This window comes from Oncorhynchus masou, chromosome 10 (assembly GCF_036934945.1).
Source record: "Oncorhynchus masou masou isolate Uvic2021 chromosome 10, UVic_Omas_1.1, whole genome shotgun sequence".
Classification (NCBI taxonomy): domain Eukaryota; kingdom Metazoa; phylum Chordata; class Actinopteri; order Salmoniformes; family Salmonidae; genus Oncorhynchus; species Oncorhynchus masou.
Genome location: NC_088221.1, coordinates 18,421,206 through 18,442,774, shown reverse-complemented (window position 1 = coordinate 18,442,774; position 21,569 = coordinate 18,421,206). Strand labels below are relative to the sequence as shown.

At 43.8% G+C, this 21,569-nt stretch overlaps 1 protein-coding gene across 3 annotated transcripts in view; it reads right to left on the bottom strand.

Annotated features, from left to right (window-relative positions):
* Nucleotides 1-1,382: 1,382 nt before the first annotated feature.
* The window catches only part of LOC135547271 (FERM and PDZ domain-containing protein 4-like), a 47,213-nt gene continuing 27,026 nt past the window's right edge, over nt 1,383-21,569 (bottom strand). Inside the window, exons 2-17 of one of the 3 annotated variants that reach the window (XM_064976093.1) lie at nt 21,354-21,470; nt 13,293-13,453; nt 12,873-12,975; nt 12,005-12,050; nt 10,731-10,835; nt 10,101-10,208; nt 9,316-9,447; nt 8,689-8,808; nt 8,256-8,392; nt 7,525-7,651; nt 7,251-7,340; nt 6,933-7,115; nt 6,598-6,727; nt 5,441-6,478; nt 3,790-5,055; nt 1,383-3,318 (exon numbers count right to left, since the gene is read on the bottom strand). In XM_064976093.1, coding sequence (XP_064832165.1) covers nt 1,928-3,318; nt 3,790-5,055; nt 5,441-6,478; nt 6,598-6,727; nt 6,933-7,115; nt 7,251-7,340; nt 7,525-7,651; nt 8,256-8,392; nt 8,689-8,808; nt 9,316-9,447; nt 10,101-10,208; nt 10,731-10,835; nt 12,005-12,050; nt 12,873-12,975; nt 13,293-13,453; nt 21,354-21,470 — 5,254 coding nt within the window. In that variant the 3' untranslated portion in view covers nt 1,383-1,927. Of the gene's footprint in view, nt 3,324-3,789; nt 5,056-5,440; nt 6,479-6,597; nt 6,728-6,932; nt 7,116-7,250; nt 7,341-7,524; nt 7,652-8,255; nt 8,393-8,688; nt 8,809-9,315; nt 9,448-10,100; nt 10,209-10,730; nt 10,836-12,004; nt 12,051-12,872; nt 12,976-13,292; nt 13,454-20,808; nt 21,471-21,569 lie in introns of those variants that run through there. The other 2 variants (XM_064976095.1, XM_064976096.1) reach the window with 2 other exon arrangements.

The window sequence follows — 21,569 nt, the reverse complement described above, 5'->3', positions numbered from 1 at the left end:
TGTTTTTTACTGCTGTCTTTAGTTACTTGTTACTTTTATTTCTTATTCTTATCCATATTTTTTTAAACTGCATTGTTGGTTAGGGGCTCGTAAGGAAGCATTTCACTGTATTCGGCGCATGTGACTAATACAATTTGATTTGATTTAAATGGTCTATGACTCTGTCGTACAGTACACACTTTTAGGCTACCTGGCTAACAGTAAAATGTGTGCTTGCTCGCCTAATTTCCTTTCATGGGCAACGAAAGCCAGACCAGTTAATTAGCATTAGCCTACTACATCTAGCTATATGATGAACTTCCATCCTCTCAGGCCAGGAGCACTATGTATGTATTTATGGTTGGTATAGAATCGCTGTTATAATCATTGACCAGTATGGAGAATTATGTAAAATTCCAAATCCCTATTTCTATCCATGGTTAATTTAGGAAATTGCTAGCTAACCACCGGAGGACGAGATGCAACGATTTTTCTGTCAATGGCATTTGGCATCTGATGTGATGTGATAGGTGTGTAGCCATATCCAATCTGGCTTCCTTTGACACTTTTTTTGTGCGCGCCAGGACCCTTCACTTTTGAGCTCACTCAGTTTGGCTATTCTTTTTTATTATTATTATCAAGGGATGCCAAATGCTCACTGGCTTCCCTTGCATTCAATGCTATGGGCTGCAACAAGATCACGCTCTTTTTTATCAGACAGCATCAGATACATGGGCAACACATATACTGAGATAGAGGGGCGCTGTTTCCTTCGCTCGGGTGCTTTCTCTGTTGAGATACATTCAGCCTCTTGTGAATTGAAGGACATTTAAGAAAACACAGAGACATGAAAGAACAATTGTTTAGTATATTTTTTTGTTGCAATTTTTTTTTGGGGGGAGAGGCCTGGCTTTCCTTGGCATACATAAATACATGCCACTTCTTTTCTGTAAATAAAAGTGCAACCTCAGTTCAGAGAAACACAGGACAGCTGGGACGTTAGCTAGTAGCTGTGGCGATAAACTGTACAGCCTGTGCCTTCAAGCAACGTTACTCTGCAGATTATACATTATGCAGACACACTCTCCGGCCTTCAAACTTAGACAGTCCATCATCATTAATGCAAAATGCATGATCATCACCCTGGACTTAGTAAATGGTAAAACAGTAAATAATCAAACATGATTTAATACAACCAAACATTGTCCAGGAGAGTTTTTGGTATAAATTATGCAATTTTTGTGACAAATAGGTTTTCGAGAAAGCTGGAGAAAGCCCCACTCACTGTAAGCAGAACATGACTTGGCTTTAGAGAACAATGATGTTTTTTAATTGATAACTGAAATGGACCTTTACTTTGTATAACAATCGTTATGAGAATAATAAAGGAGACAATAATCAACTTCAGGTTGCAACATTTTTAATTTTTAATATGTTATGGTAGTGCTGACAAAAATAAGAGGAAAGTACTCAGTGAACATGTGCAAAGATTCATAAACTATGTCGGTTTCAGCAAATGAAAAATATCGACGTCATAATGGACTGTATCATATCATTTAATTTCTTGTCTTGCGCAGTGATTTGTCTAGAGCTCTTTGTCACATAATATGTATCATGTGTAACACAAGTAATTCATACAAATAAATACAGAATTAATAGTTGTTCATCTACACATTACACCCCAAAAGGTGATTATCAATTTGTAAAAGTATACTTATCAAGTAATATCAGTTTATATACCCTTAGGAACATGTTCTTCTTCTCAGAGGCCTGAATATAACCACCTTTAAAAGTGTCATCATGATTAATAGAGTTTATTTGACTTTACATATCAAACAAAATATACACAAGGCAAGGTTTTGTCACAGCAGTTCACATTGGTTTGGGTCGAATAAACCCGCGTCTCTTATGTATGGCTTTGAAATCGCTAATCATAACCGTGTTATGTTTACTTGTAGAGTGTTGTCAGTGAGTGACTCAGTCTGTTGACGATAGCACACATGGTGGTGGAGTGACGTGTCAATGCATTCACACTTTGGTCATTGGGGGAACTATCCAAAGCCGTTTCAGCAGCCTGGAGCAGACACACATAGTTCATGACGACCTCGTCCACCTTTGCTACCACCTCGCGCTGCCGGCTCTCAGGGCTCAAGCCCTCCACCAGTGACATGCAGGCCTGTGTTAAGCAACAGACCGTGTGGAAACTGTGAGTCAGGGAGAGCAGGGTGTCCTGGGGGCTGCCTTGCACCAGGGCCATGTGATTGCAGGCGCTGCCCAGTTCTAGGGCCTCCATGGAGAGCAGCTGACTGAACCTCCACAGGTCGGACTCACTGACCTCTGACCTCTGGCCACCTCCTTGGCATACACCGGAGCGCACCAGACACATCATATCCAGGGCATCTCTCTGTGCATCTGAGAACCCCTGGGGGAGGGTGTAGGTCTTTCCCTTCAGTAAGTTGACACGGCTCAGCTTCGCTCCCAGGCTCATGCCGCTCACAGTCACACCACTGGCCATGTTGAGCTGTTCAGCCACAGCGGAGGGTTCAGATCCAGAGGCGTACAAAGAGACTGTGTTCTCTACGTCAACTCTGGGGCTGGTAGGGAGTGACTGTGCCTTCTGACCCCCAGAGAATGGCTGGGAGGTGGGGCTTTCTCCGGCTCCACCTCCGACTTCATCGTCATCGTCATCATCAGTGCTGGTCTTCCTCTTGGGGAAGCAGTGTGTGAAGGGCCCATGGCACCTCATCCAGGTGCTGCTGTCCAGTCTGGGTAGTGGCACAGCTTGGAGCTGCTTGGCATCCAATGACGCTGGCAGCATGATAGAGGCGCCTCTGAAGAGCCTTCTGCCAGAGGACTGAGAGCTAACTGATCTAACAGACCATACTGATCCCTGGGACAAGGACAAGCTCTTGGAAAGTGTCTTGGAAAAAGCAAATCTCCTCTGTGGCTTGGAGGGGTCGTCGGGTGACTGGACTCTCTGGGCACTCCTCCCACTCAGCGTGGCTTTGGTTTTCTCCAACAGTTCTTCGAGGCTCCTGGAGCCCGGCGTGATGCTGCTCCAGCTCCTTCTCAGCATCCGACCCCTTTGCTGCGGTGGCTTCCTGAGGCTGCCTGTGATAGGGTCACATGGGTGTAAGCTTGAAGGGAAAGCCTGGGCGCGGCATGGGATGGGCTCAGTGCAGGGGCACCCCTGCTGCTTTGTGGCACTGGGCACACTGGACTCTGTGCTGCTGCTACTGGTTAATGATGGTGGTGAGGTGGTGGTGGCGGCGGCGTTGACCTCGTTGGAGAGAGCAGAGGAGGAGTCTTCCCCTGCAGCCATCTCGAGCTGGGTGCAAACTACACTAGGGGGAGCAGAAAATCAAATAGAATCATTAAGCATCTCCCTGACAACATGGTGCATTGCTTTGATCTCTAACCTTTTCCTGTTTTCATTAGAGGACTTTTTAGTAAAATGTTGCTCTAATTGTCCTTTCATAACAGAGAGTGGGGTAAAATAGAATTAAGGTGCATTTCAGCACTTTTATCAGATCTCTGTGCAGCAAGTGTTACATAATGAACCAGTACACAGCAGTATTTCTTCTACCAATCACATCCTCTACACATGAATGCACTGTTGCATGTCCTTAGCTAGTGACATGCTTGTTATTGTCTTCTGTCTGAATGGATAATGCTACTCTGACACCATGATGCATATCCTAATCCCCAGCTAGTGAATAATTTATCAACAGCCTCAATGTGCTCCTGGAATTGTGTTTACCATTTAAGCGCACAGACGTCAAAGGAAAAGACCGCTCTATTTAGTTTTACCTGTGGTTTCTTTTATCTTAGGCACCCGGTGGCAGCCATCTCCTCGTTTGGTACCGAATCCAGGCTCGGCACTGGTGGCTGCGTGGATCTTCCTCAGCAGGGTGGGATCTATGGTCTGATGTCTCGCCTTGCCCTGCTGTGTCCCCTGGCCTTGGGTGCCATAGGCCTTCTCCTCCCCACTAATATAGCCCAGCCCCTTGAGGGAAGACTCTGAGAGTAGATGCATGTTTTCCCCAGTGCAGAGGGGAGAGTCCATGGGAGTGACACAGCTACTGCTTCCTGAACTGCAGCCAGCATCAATGGAGGAGCACTGGGAGCTCTGGAGGGAGTGGACGCCCTCGCTGCCCTGTAACAATGACATGCGCTTACTCAGGTGATACTCGTGTAACCGTGTGACATCCTGCTCGGCCGAGGGAACCCTCGTCTGCTGCTGCTGTGGGTCGCTGCTGGGTAAATTGGCTTCCTCGGTACTGTGGGGGACTTTGGCGGGGGAGCGCGAATGAGAGTCTAATTGCAGGCTTCTCTCATTTGAATCCTGCTTGTCTCCCTTAATTGTTCCCCTATCAGAGTGCGAGGCTTGTGAATTACTCACACAGTCTGGGGAAATATTGTCCGCCATTTTGTTTTCAGGAGGCCGGTGATATCTTGGGGGCTTCTCTCTATACGGATAGGGTGTTCGCCCCAATTCGAATTGGTTCATGTATGGAGGTTCCCTTAGAATAGCATTATATTTGGGTGGGTCTGAATTATATTTGGGTGGATCCCCTCTATTTGAATTCTGGATGTTGCTGTGTCGTTTTTCTGTTAAGTCATCGTTATCTCCCTGAATCCTGCTTTCCGTGTCACCCAGCTTCCCTGGCTGCTTTCTCATCACAGAGCCCCTGTGCAGTTTGTTGAAATAGTCGGTGAGGGACTTGGTCTCCATGGTCTCTGGCTCCATCTCTCCCCCATCTGAGTGGAGGATCTGGGTGGAGGACACAGCTGAGGACTTGGCCCCCTCCTCCTCCTTCCCCCCTTCCCAGGTCTCCTGAGGGTTCTGCTGTATGGCCAGGGCTACCTTTCCTTCACAAGGTGTTATGGGAAACTTTGTTTTCTCCTCAGTCAGAGTGTGGTAGCCCTCCGCAGTGGCCACATACAGTCTCAAATGCGTTTCAGAGAGTTTCTGGGCAGCGACCAGCTCTGAACTCTCCGTCATCTCTGAGGAGTTAGTCTCGTTGCCAGAGTCCGATGAGGACTCGGGGCTAAAGGCCCTTGATATTTCTACACCTGTGTGCCACAGAGAGACAGACATTTTATTGACACATTTTACCTGAGGCATCTTAGAAATATTATAAAAAAGCACACAATTCATTGGTACAAATAGTATGAAAGCTGTGAGTTGAAACGCATTTGTGCGACTGATCATAAATGATACAAAATAAATAAATGATCCACAAAACAGAAAAACAACAAAAAAAGGAACCAAAAATGAGTGAAATACAGGACATGTTTTATGTTGAAAACGAATGAAACAATGCGCACACTAAATGGAAACATAGAACAAAAATGTTTTTTTTATTGAAAAATCAACAACAACAAATTTAAAAGTTAATGGCTGGAACATCCGCATGGTGTTAATGAATAAACGTTACAATAGTGTAAGAAGAAGAACCTGTGCTATTTTCTGACTGTGGGTGTGGGCTCTGCTCCTCAGAAGCCGCAAGGGCCTCCAGTGCCTGTAAGGTGGACACCACAGCATCGTCCAGGGCCCCCTCCACCTCTGGGCCCTCCTCCCCCTGTGTGGGGACTGAGTCTATGAGGGATACAGGGATATCGTCACGAGTCCCCTGGCCCTTTCTGACATGCCCCTGGGCCCCACCGTGCTGCTCATCCTCATCAGAGCTGTCCCTAAAGCCTGGGGGTGGGGCTGCGATGGCCAGGTTGAGGGAGTGAAGCAATACATCCTCGTTATCCTCCTCATCTTTACCCTCTGGCGGCGGGGGCAGGGAGGTCAGGTCGATGATGTCATCGCTGGACCCCGAGAGCGAGAGGAACGTGGCCTTGTCCAGATCCCCCATCAGCCCCATGTCCTCCTCGCAGCTGATGTCATCTTCGTCCTCGTCGGCGTCCGTGGTGTCGGCGTAGCAGATGTCGTGCAACAGCGGCTCCTCAATGCACTCGGTGTTGCCGAAGATTTTGGCGCTGTACGGATAGCCCTCCCCGTCCATGGGATCCTTGCTCTTGTAGTCTTCCTCTAGTCGCGTATACATGGGGCTGTGGTCGTGTAGTACCTCTGGGACGTCGTCCATCAGCCTTTGGTAGCCAAGGTTCTGGGGGTTCACACTGTCTAACGGTGGATCCCCGAAGATGAAAGAGACCTTGGCACTGCGGGGGGAGTCCTGGGCTTTGGGTCTGGAGGCACAGAGGTAGGGCTGGGGGTGTGTTGGGCCCCTGGTCCCTCCTCTGGTATCCACCCTCTCTGCCATGTGCATGTTGTTCTGGGGCGGCTGCTGGATCTCAGTGATATAGACGGGGGACATGTCACTCTCGGTCCTCCCGTGGTCCACGCAGTCTGAGTCTCTGTTAGAGGAGGGCTCCCTGGACGTACAGCGCTGGTTGTTGTGTTGCTGGTGCTCCTCACACCCTCTAAAGGAGGTGCTGTATGCCCACTCTATAGCCTGATAGTTCTGCTTTACTCTGCAGTCATGGCCTGAGAAGGAACCAAAGAGCGGTTGATAATCCCGTTTCTGTGATATCAGTGATGCTAATGTATCAACTTACAGTATTGTTGGCTTTTGAAAACAACGGAACTGTGTAGTCTAGACTCACCGGTGTCTGCATTCCCTGTTTTTGCCATGTTGAAGATGGAACGGCGAGAGTCCACTAGTAGTCTGTAGTATCCAGCAGTCAAACAGGCCAGATTCATCGCGTCAGTGGACTCCATTAGCAGAGTGATGGGCTGGAGAATAGGGAGACAAGAGGACGACAACGGACACATTAACACATTGACACAATGTCCTCATCGATCATTCATTTCCTTGTATAATGTTATTGCTGAAAATTCTATTATATAGCTCATTAAATCAGGCTAGATGTCAACTCATTGCATTGATCGTCATGATCATATCACATTAAGTCCCTCTTGAAGATTTGTTTGATTTCACCTTCACATCCAGAACATGTAGCTCGACCCTGACGTTTTTCTCGTCCTCTGTGTACATCTCGATGCGGTTGACGTGGCTGAAGTCGGCCAGCAGCGCCACCAGGTTAGTCTTGGTGTTGATCACATGACTGATGCCATACCTGGGACCCACTAGTAGGGTTACCTCTGTGTGCTTCTCTCCTTGCTGTGGGCATTGAGCAGAGTGGAAACAATTGAAACACAGTACATATGAACTCGTTAAATGAGATATGATATTCTGATGTTTTGTGTCTTGTTATTCAAATAGTTTGAGCTCAGAAAAAGAGAGGTAGCTATTTACCAGCAGTATAGATTTAAAAACCCGTCCTCCGTACAGTCGCAGGTCACTGAGATACTTCAGATAGTGGACCTTGGCCTGTAATGCTGACAGCTGAAAGAGAACATGAGCAATTTAGGCTATTGACAATACGAATGTGCACATGGGATTTCTTTTACAATGAAACTGGCGCTGTGATTAGTCACATTGACGCATTACATTATCTAACAGTGGGGAAATTTACGAGAGCATGACAATTCATGATTACAGGAGATAGCGGGAGGGAGAATAAAGATACCTTTTTTCCAGGAGGTACCAGATTCTGGTTGGTTTTGAGAATGTGTGTTAGAGCTTTCTTGATGTTCTTCTCTTTCATGCTGGACAGTACTGCAGGAGGGAGAAACAGTGCCAAACCCCACTCCTTCCTGTAGAGCAAGAAACACTGGTGACATACGTTTTATGTACAACATGATAGAACAGCAGAATACGTTCCGTCAGGCGAACATCAATCACTTTATAGAGAGAGGATCCATTGAGTAACCAACAGGTAATCGATTATAATCAACATCCACATGAATTACCTGTGGTACGTAACAACATAACAATCAGGGGGGGGGGGGGGGTGGAATCGTTACTGTATCTGACGTGGATGTCGTTAGTTAATCGGACGTGGATGCGACTTGTTCTCTTCAGATTATTGTGTCGAGAGTTATTAGTGTTGAGAGTGATGGTGTGAGGGCGTGAAAAGCCCTCATGACAATGTGCTGCCAGATTGAACATGTGAGAAGATGCAGGGCCATGTGTGAACTTTAGGGGCCCAGACGAGACATTGGACCTGGTCCATACTGACTTGGTGGTGGTGCAGCAGTGTTATATTATACGGCATTTAGCAGACGCTTTTATACAAAACTTGCACGCATACATGTCATGTAGCCTATTGGTGGTCCCGGGAATCGATCCTACTATTCTAGCATTGCAAGCGCCATTCTCCACTTACTGAGCTACAGAGAAAACACAAGAGCCACTCACTCGATGTATTTGAGCGAGACTTTCTGTGACTGCTTGGTGTTGATGGTGAGGATGTACATCTGCAGGGCAGCCAGACGCAGGGCCGTGTCGTATTTCAGCTCTGACCCAAATCGCTCCAGCACCACGTCATTGCAGCTCTGAACGAAGAGAGGAGGAAAGGAGAGGAAAGGAGGAAAGGAGAGGAGAGGAGAGGAAGAGAGGAGGAGAAAAGGTGAGAAGTTTCAACTGGTTGGACTATTGTTACTGACCATAATGCAGTTAGTGTGTTGGGCTCCAAGTCAACACTAGGTTATTTACATTTTTCTGAGCTAATGTTTCTATATGAAATCTTACCAAATGCTTATCAATGAATATCATACAAAAATGTTGATTACACAATCAACATAATAATTTGTTAATCAGGCAGTGTTGTCTTCCATGTGCTGTGAATCACCTGAACGTAGAGGTATTCAAACGCGACTGCATCTCTCCTGAGCAGGTCAACGGGGTCCTTTGGGACAAAGCTGATGCGGAAGAAGCATTTCATCTTGTGTGCCCCTGGTCTCTGTGTCACCTAGGACAACAGGCGAGGACACGGAATTAACATTTAATGATGAGATGTCATGAATAATGAATAATGGATTAAAAAGCACAGCAAAAAAAAAAAGAATCACAAATGTACAAAACTGTGGTAAAATATATATCCTCATTTTTATGCATACAGAAACAACGTCAATGTTACAAAAATGTATAAACCATAATGATAATGATCAAATACATAAAACAACAATGGACAAAAGGTGTAAAACAATATTCCAGACCCATTAGGATCATTTCTATCTACAGTCTGTCTTATGGAGGGTCTGTATTGTGCTCTACGTTACCCTACACTCAGTCTGTTCACATACAATCATTTAATCACATGCCCACCACTACCCAATTCCCACTTGCTATGAACGAACGTGGGTCATATTTGAAGGCACTGTAACTGTAACTGAATGAGGCCCTAATATTGTCTATCTGTCATCTACCCGGGTGTGAGGCTGCTCACCCCACTGTAGGTCACCCCACAACGTCTCACCTGAGTTAACATCTCCTGCTCGTGGAGGATCATGAGTTTGCTGGCCGAGCCCTCGTTCCTGTGCTCCAGCATCAGCGAGAAGTGTTCAATACTCTTAACGGAGAGCTTCTCTTGCAGGGTCAAGATGACATCCTTTCACACAGACAGAAGAGACATTCATTATTCATATGGCGTGTGCCAGGAACGTGCACAGCAGGACTGCAGCATAGGGGACCACGGTGTGAGGGACTGAGGTGTGAAGAGAGGAGAGGAGCTGTGTGAAGCACTCGCTTGCATGACAGATACTGTAGGTGTAGCTACAAATGTATACGTTCTTAAGCAAACAGTTTGATGATTGAATACTGCATATCCTCGAAAGATTATGGAAGAAAGAAAAACCTCCTCTCAATCAAGCCTGTTAAAAATGTATGATTTTTCACATTCATAATCACAAATATACAGTGACGTTAAATGTCAGCTGCATTACATGAAATGACACAGATTAAACAGCACACTTTGGAGATGTTTTGTGTAGGAACACCATGAGAAAAAAGTGCTGGCCTACTTCTTCGTGCACTTAAATGAAGCTACAGCTCACTTGCTTTTGTGGGAGTGCTGTGTGTAATGCACATCTGGATACTTGCTGAATCATAAGTAAAGATAATACAGTATGCCACAGTGACCAAAGAAATAAACTATTCTGTAAGTGGTCTATGAGTGATGTAAGGTTAAATTGAAAAATCTATTTTTTTTATCAATGTCCCCATTAAGATGTCTTTAGTGAAGGGCAGGGTGTATTGCTGCACCTTAATGGATGTGTTACTGTCAAACTTGAAGGATTTGGTCTGTCCATTCTCCAGGTACACCTTCAGAACATTTGGCATGAAGAGTAGAGAGTTGTCCTTCACAGATTCCTGTAAATGAGAAGAAAATGGTGATAATTGCAGCCTTTTAATTGATCAGTAGGATACGCTACACTGTTAAATGGTCACAGTAAGCGTTTAGAGGGGTACATAGTGGCAGGTAGCCTAGCGGTTAGTGGGTTGGGCCAGCAACCCAATGGTTGATGGTTCAAATACCAAAGCTGATAAAGGTGAAAAATCTGTCAATGTGCCTTTGAGCAAGGTACTTAGCCCCAATTTGCTCCAAGGGTGTTGCACTACTATGGCTGACCCTGTAAAACAACACATTTCACTGCACCTAAACATATTATTTTTAATATAATGAGAAAGCAATGTGAAATAGCAGGTAATGGCAATGGAAAGAAGAACAAGACTGGCATCCAATACAGTTCAACAGTCCAACATATTTTGCAATATTAGAAGATTCAAGGTCAATGTCATAGGTGCATACTTTTACCTTTTGGAAAACTTTGGTATACAATAATACGAGACAGAGTGTGATGTAGTGTTGTAGAACACTACTGTTGTACTTACTGGGACCTGTCCATTAATGATGACCTCCTCTGCAAAGCGGACTTTCACTGGATTAGACTTTAACTTGGCCTTCTTGGCTGCACTGATGAATGCAGATTTGGGAGACTGGGGGGGGGGGGGGGGGGGTTGAATAAAAAACACAGTTGGCAACAGGACCACCCCTTCAGAGAAGCCACAACCAATCAGCCCTTCCCCCATGGCGGGAGAAGAATAATGTTCCATTTACACTATCCCATCCTCATCCTCATCCCACTACCATTAACACTAGTGTTTTCATTCAATTCCTCATATTGTAATACATTGATATGATTGGAGATGCTGTAAGGGTGTGTAGTGGAAGGACACCCCCACTGGTGTCTATGTTATTGAGTCACAGCACAGCTATGTCTGACAAGTGAGAACAATTCAAGTTTGAATTAGAAGAGCCGGTTCTGCGTGCATCTTATGGAATTCTGTAGCTCTCTCGATCTGTTTTTTTTCTGCAAACCGAAGACATTTTCAAGATGAACTTCTTCTCAAGTTGAGGCCCTTTCCAGTAGAATAACACGTCAGGCTATTTCCCTTGAGACAGTCTTCATACAGGAAAATATCATTAGAAGAAATGAATGCTCAAATTATATAATTTTCAGAGGTGTGTGTGAAAATGTGAAATGCAATATGTTTTACAAGTTCTGTGCGGTCTTTCTGGACATAATTGCTGCTTTTGTCATATATAAACCATTGTTGAGTGGAAGTCTGAAATATGCTACCCAAAGCTAGGATACAACACAGAATGATTTCTGCCAGAGTTCGAACTTACATGGTGATATTCTGATTATTTGCTATACAAGTCATTGTCTATTTTGGTGGTGATGGCACAAATCCATCACATTGACCTATTATATGAATCATAATATCACCTACATTCACAGTAGCTGTTATTGTGGCATTCTACCCATCCTCATATGGTCCTCCCGGGTGCTAACAGCTGTCAATGTGGCAGGTTGAGGTTCATCTGGGGTCTCGTGCTAGGGGTTGTTGCTACCATGAGAGGACTTGGACAACTTTCAGTATTCAGTGTTTGGACTGAAATCCCTGTGAGTTAGCCAGGCGAACACTAAGCAGTTACCTCGCCGTTTCGACGCCAGCAGAGACATATGGCCACCTTTTTACGTCTCGGATTGTCTTGGATTCACCCAGTCAACAGCCACACAGTCCATTAAACTTCATATCCCAGAAGTTCACTCTGAATTTTATCAATGGAAACCTTTAAAGATGGGACGATTGATACTTACTGGGTACGGTTGAACCACTGTCAAAACAATGGATTCCTTGCAGCTCCTACAGAGAAGGAACACAACACAAACAAGTCAAAGAAAACATCATTAAACTGTAGATTAAAAAGGGAAATAAGTCATATTCATGTACAGCGGAAGTCGATTAATCAGGCCTGAGTCAAGCATTGTTTCTCCTATGCAGTGAGCAGATTCTGACTGCTGAAGTAAGCCCATGAAGAAGGTCTAACAGCATGAGCAATCAATTCTAGCCATGCCTCAAGCCTGGCTGTTACTCCTGTAATGAAACAGTAGTTTACTGCTGAGATGGAGCCCAGCACACTGACTCAAGGCCAGGGGAGCAGTGATGGACTGGACTCCTTATGGACATATTTCACTGCACTAATCTACAGTACAGACTCACTCCACAGTCCACAGAATGTAGGTCATATGGCCGTTCAGCCACTCACTCACTCACCTGAGTCAAGCATATAATAAGACACATAGAAATAATTCACACTGGTATATAGTTGGACCTGCATGGTGCCGACGTGGGCAAAGGACTCTACCCCATTACCCCACACTATCTGGGTATTTCTGGCATTGACATTGAATCTATACATAGGGCATTATCCTTCACTGCAGGTTTCTTTTTATTTTTTTATAGTTAGTTAACCAATTAAAACAGGGGTCTCATTCATATAGACATTTACTGTCTATTGTCATGACTCACGAGTCATGGAAATGACTCAGCAAGGCAAGGCACACACAGCTTGACATTACAACGTTTCAGGAATGAAATGTCCAAATGACTTCCTGTGTGTGCACGAATCCCATGTAAACTCAGCAGGGATACTGTATGTATGTTAGAGACATTGAGTTCCTGTACCTGACGAGGTCGATGACCCTCTCCCTGGGGGCGGAGCTAACCGGCTCATCGTTAATCATGATGATCTCGTCTCCTGGGGTCAGTCTGCCCTCAGAGGGACCTCCTACCAAGACACAGGGAACCACAGGGGAGTGGTACCAATTACAAAGCTTCTAGCTAGTAATTCTTCTTTGTTTTCTGGATTCATTGTACTCTTTAGGCGTAAGGTTGGCTAATATATCAAGTACCCTGAAGTGCATGGTTTATAAATAAAATGTGGCCTTTCATTGGTTATCATCACCGATTGGTCACCATCTTTTGTCATCTGGTCACTATTGGATATACAGTAATACATCTTACTTCCTGTTGATAATGGCTATGTGTGAAGCTGTGGTTATTAATGGTGACATGATTGGTTTACAGGTGGGCTGGTATGTTTACCTGGTGTGACTGACCGGACCACCACAGGTTTCTCACTGCCTGCCACAAAGCCAAAGCCCAGGACTGGATCTCGTCTCATCTCCACCTTGCGGGGGGCGGGAGGTACAAACTTGTCCCCGTCCAGACGAACCTCCTCCAGGGAGCTGCTTTGGGACACGTGGCTGGGAGAGTGAAGAGGGAAGGGGACAACCATGAGTCCAACAGGTCACTAAACAGGTGATAGTGTCACTACACGACTGAACACCAACAAATCTATTTTTACCATTGGTACTGGTATTGACCTTGTATGTAGTGTGTATTTTCATGTGCACTTGTTTTATTGTATTTGATTTATTGTGTGCATTTTATTGATATGACTTAGTAGTATTGCATTGTTGAGTAAGAGCTTACAAGCAGGCATTTCACTGTACTGTTTATAACTGCTGTATCCTGTGTATGTGACAAATAACCTTAGATTGACCTTTCATCTTTAAAATGGAGATGTGATTCAGTATATCCAAAATGGCCCAAAAGGTGTTAAAAATCCATTTAACAAAATGATTTTTTTTTTAAATCTAAAAACATTGCAAATAAATATATATGAAATACTACTGTAACTTTGGCTAGTTTCTTCCATAAATCTGAAACATACAGTAGGAGTACAGCAGTAAATGTCATGCTCTTAGATATGAACTGAATGTTTCCCCGTCTATTAAGTTCCTTAAACGTTCAACGCTGAAAAGTAGCATTTAGTCTGAAATTACAAACTACTGCCATGCCTCAAAATAGAACACGTGGGCGATGACAATCTAGCTGTGGTTATATCTTCATACAGCCTCACTTTCACTCTTTTCAAGAACATCTCAAACTCAACATGCACACATACTAGGGCAGATAACCCACTGGGCAAAAACCGGTTGAATCAAAGTTATTTCGACGTAATTTGACGACGTATTGTGACATGGAGTCTATGTTGAAAATACATTGGATTGGAAAAAAGTCTCATTTTATCTTCTGCTTGGACAGTTTCAACTGTGCAACTGATTTAGTCGACAAGGTAACAAATCATATGTTGGATTCACATCTCCTCAACCAAAAAGAAAACTCAACCACAAATATAACCAAAAAGAAAAGTTAAAGAATGGGATTAACCCGGTGGCACAGATAGATCTATCCAAGATCATTTGAATGTTGATAGTTGGCTGTGTTGTCAACCAAACACAATTCAATATTACTTCTGTAATACAATAAATAACCTAAAGTTAAGGCTCTCTTACAAACTAATGTAACATTCAACCTTAACATGAGTAACACATCCATGACAACATTTCAAGGTTACTGTAACTACTGTATACATTGCTTCTTAATCAAAGCCTGCATGTTAAAAATAGCATGCATCGGTTGCAGGTCTGTGAAGATCTTCAGATGTTGTTTTTATTTGTTTAAAAGTTTATTTAACTAGGTAAGTCAGTTAAGAACAAATTCTTATTTATAATGACGGCCTACCAAAGGGCAAAAAGGCCTCCTGTGGGGGGGGCGAAGGCTGGGATTAAAAAATAAAATAAAAGTATCGGACAAAACACACATCATGACAAGAGGGACACCACAACCGTACATACAGAGAGACCTAAGACAACAACAGCATGGAAGCACCACATGAAAACACATCATGACAACAACACAACATGGCAGCAGCACAAAACATGGTACAAACATTATTGGGCACAGACAACATCACACAAAGGGCAAGAATGCAGAAACAACAATACATCACACAAAGCAGCCACAACTGTCAGTAAGAGTGTCCATGATCAAGTCTTTGAATGAATTCAATTTTTTATTTAACTTGGCAAGCCAGTTAAGAACAAATTCTTATTTACAATGACGGCCTACGCTGGCCAAACTGTGCACTGCCCTATGGGACTCCCAATCACGTCTGGTTATAATACAAACTGGATTTGAACCAGAGTGTCTTTAGTGACATCTCTAGCACGGAGTAGCAGTGCCTTAGACAGCAGCGCCACTCGGGAGCCCTGGAGATGGAGATAAAACGGTCCAGGTTGAGTGCTTTTTGAGGCTCGTTCCAGCTGCAGCAAACTGAAGAGAAGCGACCCAGGGATGTGTGTGCTTTGGGGACCTTTAGCATAATGTGACTGGCAGAATGGGTATTGTATGTGGAGGATGAGGGCTGCAGTAGGTATCTCAGATAGGGGGGAGTGAGGCCTAAATAAACATCAACCAGTGGGTCTTGCGACGGGTTTACAGAGATGACCAGTTTACGGACTATTATAGAGTAATTGCTGCAATAATCTGTACAGAATCTCGAAGGGCATTGATTGTTTGCTCCATGTACTTTTTATGTAATCTCAACTGCAATCCAGGTCATTTGGTTCTGCTATTAGATGAAGCACAGTAATAACACATTAATTTGTTGCAGACATTAATTTGTTGCAGACATTTAAAGAAAGATCTGACATTGTATTTCCATTTGATATTTGCTGTGCCTTTAAATGGTTGAAAGCACAGTGATAAACATTTGGATGACAACTAAACCAAAAATAAGACATTGTTTTTTCACTGGAATTTGGTTGTGCTTTCAGATGTTTTAAAGCATTGGAAATTCAACAAACTATGGGTATTTTGAGTGGGTGATTATAGGTTGTAATATCATTGATCAACTTCTCAACCAAATATTACCCAATTATCCACATTGAAATGACGTGGTGTGCCCAGTGGGAATGTGTGCCCAGTGGGAAACAGTACTTTTTCTAGATTTAGCACTAAAAAAGTATATGGCAGTATCTTACTTGCATGTGATTCTTCAGCCATATGGGAAACCAGAAATAGAACGTGTGTCCATTGGCCAATGAGCCTTTGACCTGTGTGAGGTGGTGTAGTATGCTGGTGATTAGGGAAGGGCCAAGTCCTGAGGTTCAAACAGAGACAGACTGGCTTCATGTTGGACCTGTGGAACCACTGTGGCTGGCCAACCTGTCACTGATACCTGTCCGTCTGTTGCCTGGCACTCCTCAGTCTGAACCCCGACCACCCCTCTCATTTGAACTAGTCAACATTGACTTTATTTTGGGATATTCCATCTAGATGGATCTATGTTTATAGACTGCAATTCAATTAGACTATCATGTTAACTGTGTTAATAAGTGTATTTGTAGATCATATACACTACATCAATTAATCAAACTGTAATATCCTTTACATTTACACCAGATAAACTGTCTACAAAACTGTTTATGTGCCAATTTGTAGCTTTGCATCTCCTCTGTGTGTTCCTCCAGTTTTTCCTTATCCAGTATCTCTCCCTTCTCCAGCAGCAGAACTGTAGTATCAGAGGCAGCAATAGCAACTCTTCCCATGGTAGCCACTGTGTTGGGTAATTAGGGCTGACTGGGGAGCCAGTGTGTAAATCACAGTCATTCCTGACACATGTTCCATTCGTCACTGAATAGCCACAATTAATCTTTCAAGGCACTGAGCGAGGGCAGGGAAGGTGCAGGCAGGGGCTTCTTGACATTTACACGGAGGCCTACGGTAACAGACACACAGACATCTTCTTACTGACATTTGAAACACATTGTGAGTAATGTTATATGGTTAATTCCCTTGGTTTTGGGTTGCGATAAAACATATCATATTGCTAAGGTGCCACTGAGCGAAGGTCACTTTTGGATTTGTGATGTTGGTTTCAGCACTTATACATGACAACCACAACAGATTGTGTGCAGTGGATAAACATATGGACATCTGCAACCAGGAAGTGTGCTGTCTCATCTCCAACCACGGCCACCTGCTTGAGATGGCCCGCCTCCCAACGTACTGACAGCCCTCTCAGCTAGCATATTTAATTCCTTGGAAGTTGTGTGAACGTATGTTTTTGGTTTCACATTGGTTGTTGGAATGAAGCCATATGTTTCCTCTGCTGTCCTCTCCCAAGGCCATAGTCATATTCATAGAGTATGCAATGTTGGTCATTTAGTATGCATGGAAAGGGTACACCCTGATGGTCAGTGTAAAGCAATGCATTTCCTTCCCCATCCACATTACCTTCTATGCGTCCTCCACAACCTCCATGATCTATCTCACTCATTTACAATTGTAAAAGTGAATGGAAACAGAAGTTTGAAGTTTTCTCTCCTGTCTTCTTATTTCAACAACAACAAAAATGAATCAAATCAAATGTATTTATATAGCCCTTCTTAGATCAGCTGACATCTCAAAGTGCTGTACAGAAACCCAGCCTAAAACCCCAAACAGCAAGCAATACAGGTGTAGAAGCATAGTGGCTCAGAAAAACTCCCTAGAAAGGCCAAAACCTAGGAAGAAACCTAGAGTGGAACCAGGCTATGAGGGGTGGCAAGTCCTCTTCTGGCTGTGCCGGGTGGAGATGGCCAAGATGTTCAAATGTTCACAAATGACCAGCGTGGTCAAATAATTATAATCACAGTAGTTGACGAGGGTGCAGCAAGTCAGCACCTCAGGAGTAAATGTCAGTTGGCTTTTCATAGTCGATCATTGAGAGTATTTCTACCGCTCCTGCTGTCTCTAGAGAGTTGAAAACAGCAGGTCTGGGACAGGTAGCACGTCCGGATAACTTGAAACCCCTGATTTCTAGGGTAACATTAAGATGCCAGGCTTGACAATCAGTTCAGTGTCTCACTACCCAAACCAGAGGTAACTTGTATGAAGTAGCCAAGAGACTTCATATGATCTCCTACTGCTATTTAGTGGACAAACTATTACATCAAATGGATAGGTAGAGCCTTCAGCTGTCTCCTCATATGTATGTCAGTCCATAAAAAATTATGTTGCATAAGCCCTGTGTTTTTAAAAGGGCTGAGTTCCTATAGGAATTATGCGCATGTTTAGGGCGACACCACTACGTAAAATGTCTGACTTTATAAAAATATTTTCTTTACAGTTTTGGAACAGTAATTGGTGACATATTTTGTTAAACCTCGACTTTCAAATGTCTTATTCCCCAACATTTGACAATTGGGAATGGATATATTTTCAATAACATTCTTAGAATGTTCTCTCAAAATGTTAGTCAGTAAGGCTTTTTTGTGTTTTTTTATGGAAAGTTGTCTTAATGTTCTCGGAACAATTTGAAAACATGACTTTAAATAGAACCATGATAAAACCTGTGGGAAACGTTATGCTGAAGTACTGAAATTCCCACAGAGAAACATTGTTTCTTAAGGTTCTCTGAACTATTGGAGAACATTTGAAATGACATTTAATCATGTTTGAACTATTAGGAAATGTTTTGTTAAAGTCATGAAATACTAAGAAAACATCGTTTTTTTTGTCAAGCTCCTTAAATGTGCTGAGAATGTTCCAAAGCCAAGCAACTATCCTGCACCATTCCCAGAAAGTTGTGGAAAGGTTGTATCCAAAATAACCAGGACAACCACGCTCTCACCAAGCTCTAAGAAACATATGCTTCTCAGAACACTCTGTGCTAGCTGGGCTGTGTCTAAAGGACACTAATCAGCACCATTAGTTACTAATGTTCTGCAGCTTGCCCCATTCTACAATGTAGAAATATAATCGTTCTAGGACTTTTATTTCTAGGATCTACACATTCCTAATAACCCATAGTGACTGATCACTAAGCAGCTGAGTGACTGACCATAAGCAACACAAGATATATAAACATAAGCAACACAAACTATTGTCCTTACTGAGTCTCCACCAGGACCACATCTTCTTCAGAGGAGATCGTCTGAAGGGTTGCAACAAACCATTTCTCTTGATTTGGCCGTGTACTCCCTGCTTGGGTAGCAATGTTCTAAGCACTTTGAATTACCATTGACAAGCAATATAATGCCTAATGTATGAAGTAAAGCTTTTGATAAAGCCAACTTCGAGAAATGATGCTGACTCGCAGCTCTGCTTTCCCCACCTTTTCACCTTAAATGTACTCTTAGATTAAAATATGTTTCCTATATTACAAACAGGTAGAGAGTGGGAGGGATGAGAGAGAAAAAGCAAATAATTTATCTTTAAGTAATTTTGTTTCGTTTCTTTGGCCGTGTACTCCCAGCTTGGGTAGCAATGTTCTAAGCACTTTGAATTACCATTGACAAGCAATATAATGCCTAATGTATGAAGTAAAGCTTTTGATAAAGGGAGACAGTACAGATATCTAGTCTTAGATATCTTAAATTATCCTCTACTATGATCAGTCTTCACGAAACTGGGCTTTTTGACCATATCACCACAATGCTACTGATGTAATCCAACCTTTTGGATTCCTATGGACTGTAAATATACACCTCTTTCCAAAGTCATACAGCTAGCTATCTCTGTTATACACTGAGTATACCAAACATTAGGAATATCTTCCTATCATTGAGTTGCATCGCCCCCCCCCCCCAATTTTGCCTCAGTTAGTCGGGGCATGGCTTCTACAAGGTGTCGAAAGAGTTCCACAGGAATGCTGGCCCATGTTGACTCCAATACTCCCACAGTTGTGTCAAGTTGGCTGGATGCCCACGGGAAACCGTTACAGTTCTTGACCCAAACCGGTGCGCCTGGCACCTACTACCATACCCGTTCAAAGGCACTTGAATATTTTGTCTTGTCCATTCACCCTCTGAATGGCACACGTACACAATCCATGTCTCAATTGTTTCAAGGCTTAAAAATCCTTCTTTAACTTCATCTACACTGTTTGAAGTGGATTTATCAAGTGATCACAGCTTTCACCTGGATTCAACTGGTCAGTCTATGTCATGGAAAGAGCAGGTGTTTTATACGCTCAGTGTATATGGTGTGATAAAGTATGCTTAGTCACTGTCACTGGTTTTTTCACGCCTTCCTGTCATGCATACTGTACCCGTTTCGTTAAGCAACACCACAATTAGAACCTTGATCAACTGAGAGATCACTGCGGACACAGACACGCCACGTTATTTATGAGTCTCCTTCCCGTTTTAGCAAGGTTCGAGCCAAACCAGCCTCAGTGATGCGCCTCATCCCGACAGACTATGTACATCCAATGCACTCGGTCCTCCTCTGGAGCTCTTATGTAACCTGTCTGACATCACGCTGCTCAAGCTCTAACCCAAGTATGATAAGTTTCCGAGCCTGTTTCCGACAGTACCTATCTCAATGCAGCACAACGTCACAATATAACATGTCGCAAATATCTGGGTTTATATGTAATCACCAGGCAAACAATGTGCACATGCAGTACGTAATGTTGTGTTACAGCAGGGTGCATATTCCATGAGTACACACTGTGTCTGAATAAGAAAGCACTATATTATGCATAAAGAGATAAGTACGAATGCCACAGTATGGCTGGGAATCTTGTCTTCTTTTTTTGTGGTTGCAAAGCCTCATCCTCCTACAGAAGCATCATAAGGCATGAAGAAACAGCCAAACACTCACTTGTTACTCTGGGCTTTCTTGCCCGCATACAGTACAGAACAGTACAGTACAGAGCAGAACAATACAGTCAAACCACATTCAGATCATAGGAGAGACAGATAGACATAGAGGATTATTTTACCTGTAATCCTCCTCAGATATCCAGAATGGCTATGGATCGATTATGCTGATAGCACTGCACCCCAGCGTCTCTGCAGCTACATGCAGTCTCATAGAGATCAAAGAAAGTCGCTACGCAGGTGAATTCTTTATCAGGAGCCGGCAGAGAACATAATTAGGGTTTAGTTCTCTGCTCCAGAGCTAGCTACAGTAAAGTGGTTGGAGCGTGTCTGTGAGTGTGTGTGTGTGTGTGTGTGAGAGAGAGAGAGAGAGAGAGAGAGAGAGAGAGAGAGAGAGAGAGTCTGTGTGCAGACAGGGTCTGTGTCTGTGCGCAGCAATGGAAAGAAAAGGGGAATCAGTATTCTGAAGGCACAGATGGAGAGAGAGAGAGAGACAGAGTGTGGAGGCACTAGGCAATGACGTGGCTGAAATAATCACAGGTTGCCGAAGCCTCCCAAACATCTGGGACTGAGAGAGAACCACGGTCTTCTTTTTTTCTCTCCTCGTTCCTCCTCTCCTCTTCCCTCCTCTTTCCTCCTCTCCTCTCCTCGCCTCGACTCGACTTACTTGATGTAGCAGTCTCGCCCGTCTCTATTGGTGGCCATGTCCCATCCATTGGGGGGTCCATGAGCGGCGCTCCAGGTGCCAGAAGGAGGTGGCCAGCCTGATGACTTGGTCCTGTGGCTGGGGAGGAGGACAGGGGGAGGAGGTCAGGCATAACATACTTACAGCAATGACAAAAGTCCTATAGGCTGCATCTTAAAACCCACCCTATTCCCCATG